The following is a 4,699-nucleotide window of genomic DNA, read 5'->3' as shown; positions in this document are numbered from 1 at the left end:
TCTGCAGACCAGGCTGGCCTCACTCAGAAATCCACCTGTCTCTGCCTCCCAAGTGCTGGAATTAAAGGTGTGCACCACCACTGCCTGGTGATCTTTTTTTATTTTAAAGGTTAATACAATTAAGAGATTACATGAATCTTAGCACTGAGACTTTGAATTTAGACTCGTAACATTATTCAGACTATGATAGATTATGGGGACTTTTTAAGTTGGACTAACTATATTTTGCATTATGATATGGCTAGGTATGACCCCCATACACTCAAGTGTTTGAAAAAGTCTATGGGGGGGTCAGAGAGAAGAATGAGGAGGTTTGAACATGCTTGGCCCATGTGAATGACATTATTAAGGTGTGGCCTTGTTAGAAAAGGTATGTCACTATAAAGGCAGTCCTTTGAGGTTTGACACATATGTACAGTCTGGCCAGTGTGACACAGTCCCTCCTGCTGCCTGTGGATCAAGTAGAATTCTTGGCTTCTCTAGCACCAAGTTTGCATTATGCTACCAAAGTCCTCACCATAATAATGGACTGAAACTATGAAATTATAAGCTAGCCCCAACTAAATGTTTTTTCTTTTAAGAGTTGCCTTTGTCATGGAGTACCTTCACAGCAATTAAGTGTCTTCCTCTATACAATGACAAAGGGGCTGTGAAAGAAACTGAGAATCATACCTTTCACAGTAGCCTCAAATAATGTACAATATCTTGCGGTAACACTAACCAAGTCAGTCAAAGAACTGTATGATTAAAAACTTCAAGTCTTTAAAGACAGAAGTTGAAAAAGGTATCTGAATATGGAAAGATCACACATGCTAATGGATCAGTAGGATTAACATAGTAAAAATGGCCATTCTATCAAAAGCATCTACAGATTAAATGTAATCCTCACCAAAATTTCAACACAATTCTTGAAAATCTTGAACGGACAATTCTCAATTTTATATTGAAGCATAAAAAGTAAAACAAAACAAAAAACTTGACCTCAAGTCATGCTACAAAGTAATAAAAAGATCATGCTAAAATTGCATACAAGTAGACACATTGATCAAATGAATTGAAGATCCAAAAATAAACCCATACACCTATGAACACCAGATTTTTGGTAAAGAAGACAGAAATACACACTGGTTAAAAAAAAAAAAGCATCCTTAAATGGTGATGTTTTAAACTGATTATCTGTATGCTGAATAATGCAGATAGATTGATACTTAACACCTTCAACTCTGCACAACACTCAACTCCAAATGGATCAAAGACCTCAACATAAAGCTTGGTACCATGAACCTGATAGAAGAAAAAATGGAGAATAGCCTTGAGTGCATTGGCACAGGAGACAATTTCTTAAACGGAACACATAGTGTAGGTGCTAAGATAGGTCTACAATTAATGAGACCTCATGAAACTGAAAATCTTCTGGACGTCATCAATAGGACAAAATTGCAGCCCACAGAATGGGAATATATTTAAAGATTTTACCAACTCTAAATCTAATAGAGGAGTAATATCCAAAGTATTTAAAGACCTCAAGAATTCAGACATCAACAAACTAAATAATTTAATTAAAAAGGGGTGTACAGACATAAAAAGAGAATCCTCAATAGAGGAATCTCAAATGGCTGAAAAACACTTAAAGAAATGTCCAACATCCTTAGTCATCAGAGAGATGCAAAGCAAAGATCTGAGATTTCATCTTCCACCTGTCAGAATGGCTAACACCAAGAACATAAGTGACAGCACATGCTGGTGAGGATGTGGAGCAAGGGGAACACTCCTCCATTGTTGGTGGCAGTGCAAACTTGTATAGCCACTATGGAAATCAGTATGGTGATTCCTCAGAAAGTTAGGAATTCTCTACCTCAAGATCCAGCCTATGCTACTACTCTTGGTCGATGCTTTAGCATATATACCACAAGGTTACTTGCTCAACCTTGTTACTGCTACTCCACTTCTAATAGCCAGAAGTTAGAAACAACCTAGGTGTTCCCCAACAGAAGATACAGAAAATGTACATTTAGACAATGGGCTATTATTCGGCTATTAAAAAATGAAATCATGCGATTTGCAGGCAAATGGATGGAAGTAGAAAAAAAAAAACCATCCTGAGTAAGTAAACCAAGACCCACAAAAATAAATATGGTATGCATTTACTTATATGTAGTTATTAGCTTTTAAATAATAAATAAGCTACAACATCGAGACCCTGAGAGGTTTTGGTATAGAGAAAGAGACCGGTGAAGGCGCACATGGATTTTCCTGGAGGGGAATATAGAGTAAATTTTATGACTGGAATGAAGCTGGAATGGGGTCAGGGGTGGTAAGACTGGGAAGATCAGGTGGGAAGGCTGAAAGAAGACAGGATTGAAAGGAGGAATGAGGGGAGACAGCTAGAACTGAAAGGCATTTGAGGGCAGGAATGGAAAACTAGAGCAGCTGAAGGTACAATAAAATGACTCCTAATGATACTTTTATACTCATAGATAAGTACCTTATTCAGCCGACATCAGAGACACTTCCTCTTATAGCAGATGGGAACAAATAGAGACTCACCGCCAGATATTATGAAGTGAGGAAGAAAGAGACAGACAGACAGACAGACACATATACACCTTGGAACACACAGCTGTACTTGATTTGTTTCCATTAAATCCCTCTCCTCAGAGCGCAAGAAACTCTGCCGAAGAGGCAGAAGGTTTCTGGGAGACAAAGTGGGCAATGGACACAAGAACAAGGCCTTCTAAGACATCTGAGCAAAGCTCCTATGAATTCAGAGACTAAAGCAGCAGCATGAACTGGGCCTATGGGTCTGTAGCAGGTTCCGTGTGTGTGTGTGTGTGTGTGTGTGTGTGTGTGTGTGTGTGTGTGTGTGTGTGTGTGTGTGTGTGTGTGTGTGTGTGTGTGTGTGTGTGTGTGTGTGTGTGTATGTGTGTGTATATATATATATACACTCTAGTTCTCAGTTTAGTACTTTATGGGGAGAGACTGCTGAATAAATGCAGAGTGGTTCTCTAATTCTTATGCCTTTTATTGGCACTCTTTATTTTTCTGTTGGCTTGGCTTGTTTAACTATGCTGTGATGGCTTTTATTTTCTCTTATTATATTTTATTTTGTTATGTTTTGTTGTTATCCCATAGAAGCCAGTTCTTTTCTAATGAGAGACAGAAAGGGAGTGGATCTGGGTGTGCGAGGAGGTAAGCAGTAGAGGGACAGGAAACTGTATTTAGATATATTGTATGAGAAAAGAATTTATGTTTAAAAAAAACCAAAAACTGGAAAAAGAAAATGAAATTGAATTTGTGAGAAATCACCTAATCACTCACGACATTTTAGGTACTGTTATCATATATGTATAACAAATAAATTACACTCTGTTGAGCTTTAAAAAACGTATTTTAATCTCATTCCAAACAGAAATTTCTAGATACAAATACATTTCATTCAAATCACTGTTTAATGTACATTCTGAAACTTAAAATATTATAAGGATTCAATATCTTCATCTTTTATAACCTCAATATATTATATATTTAATATATAATATATATACAATACATACACGTAGTCAGCAGGATTACAAAGTAATTCTCAAATTTGATCAGTATTGATAAATATTTTTAGATTAAACGTAACTATTTAGAATCAAAGAAAAAATTAAATACAGCAGGCCCAAAACTAACGGTGAGACTGCTGATGTTCATATGGCCAATCATTTAAAAAGAACTTTCAAGCTGGGTAGCATACACTTTAAAATAATATTCCTGCTACTCTCAAGTAACAGTACTTGTAGATAATAGGTGATTTATATCTCCATTCAATTTAAAATGACTATGCAGCTTCTCTTACTGTAATATACAGTAGCTTTCTCTTCCTTTCTGTTGGATTTTTTTTTTTTTTTTGAAGACTAATATATTACCAACAGAAGTAATTTTAGTTCCTTTCCCTTCCCTCGAGCATGGCTCAGTTTGAAGATTGTTCTGTAGGCAGCAACTACAAGTAATAGCAGTACCACAACACCATGAAAAGCAGTCAGTAACTGGAGTCCTGGAAGTCTAAAAGACTGTTGGAGGTTTGCAACTGTAAACCAAGGTCATCGGAAGGATTACCCCTGCAGATAGCCCTCTCACATGAGTTCTCACAGAGTTACAATTCCAATGCACAGTGTAACAGTGTAATAACCTATCTCATGAGTTTTAAATATTACAACACTAATTCACCCTGAGAGTCCAGAGGAAGCATTCAAAACAAGACACTCCAATAATTTTTTCTCCGTTGTATTTGCATTCTTCTTTTGTCAGCCCTTCAAGGGCACAGATATTTGAATTTAAAGTGAGACTTGGAGATCTGTTGCCTGAAATTCATGCCACTGTCAGATACTGATGATAGAAAAGCCCAAAAAGGCTTGTAGAAAAGAGGCAAGCAGCAATCCACCATGTCAAAAATGACAGAAGTCCTCGAAAAAGGAGAGGCGTGAAGATGTTTTTTAAGCTGCTCAGTGCCACTGTGATCTGTGTAACAGTTACCTTCATCTTCCCATCAGGTGAAGGTAGTTCAGGATAAATCGAGTTGGAGGGGAGATTATTATCCACTGGCAAGGGAAAGACAGCTTCTGGATAAATCCCCCAGGAATGATTACCTAGAATATTGACGACACAAACCTGGGTAAGTAAATGATCCTAAGGATCAAACAAAACAAAACAAACA

At 37.1% G+C, this 4,699-nt stretch overlaps 1 protein-coding gene across 6 annotated transcripts in view; it reads right to left on the bottom strand.

The window, feature by feature from the left end:
- Nucleotides 1–3,369: 3,369 nt before the first annotated feature.
- The window catches only part of Tmem161b (transmembrane protein 161B), a 78,698-nt gene continuing 77,368 nt past the window's right edge, over nucleotides 3,370–4,699 (bottom strand). For all 6 annotated transcript variants that reach the window (XM_031360698.1, XM_031360703.1, XM_031360704.1 and 3 more), the window contains one exon: nucleotides 3,370–4,631. In XM_031360698.1, coding sequence (XP_031216558.1) covers nucleotides 4,354–4,631 — 278 coding nt within the window. In that variant the 3' untranslated portion in view covers nucleotides 3,370–4,353. The remainder of the gene's footprint in view (nucleotides 4,632–4,699) is intronic.

The sequence above is a fragment of the Mastomys coucha genome, unplaced genomic scaffold (genome assembly GCF_008632895.1).
Source record: "Mastomys coucha isolate ucsf_1 unplaced genomic scaffold, UCSF_Mcou_1 pScaffold8, whole genome shotgun sequence".
Lineage (NCBI taxonomy): Eukaryota > Metazoa > Chordata > Mammalia > Rodentia > Muridae > Mastomys > Mastomys coucha.
Note: the sequence above shows the minus strand (reverse complement) of the source record. Positions and strands in the feature narration are given on the sequence as shown.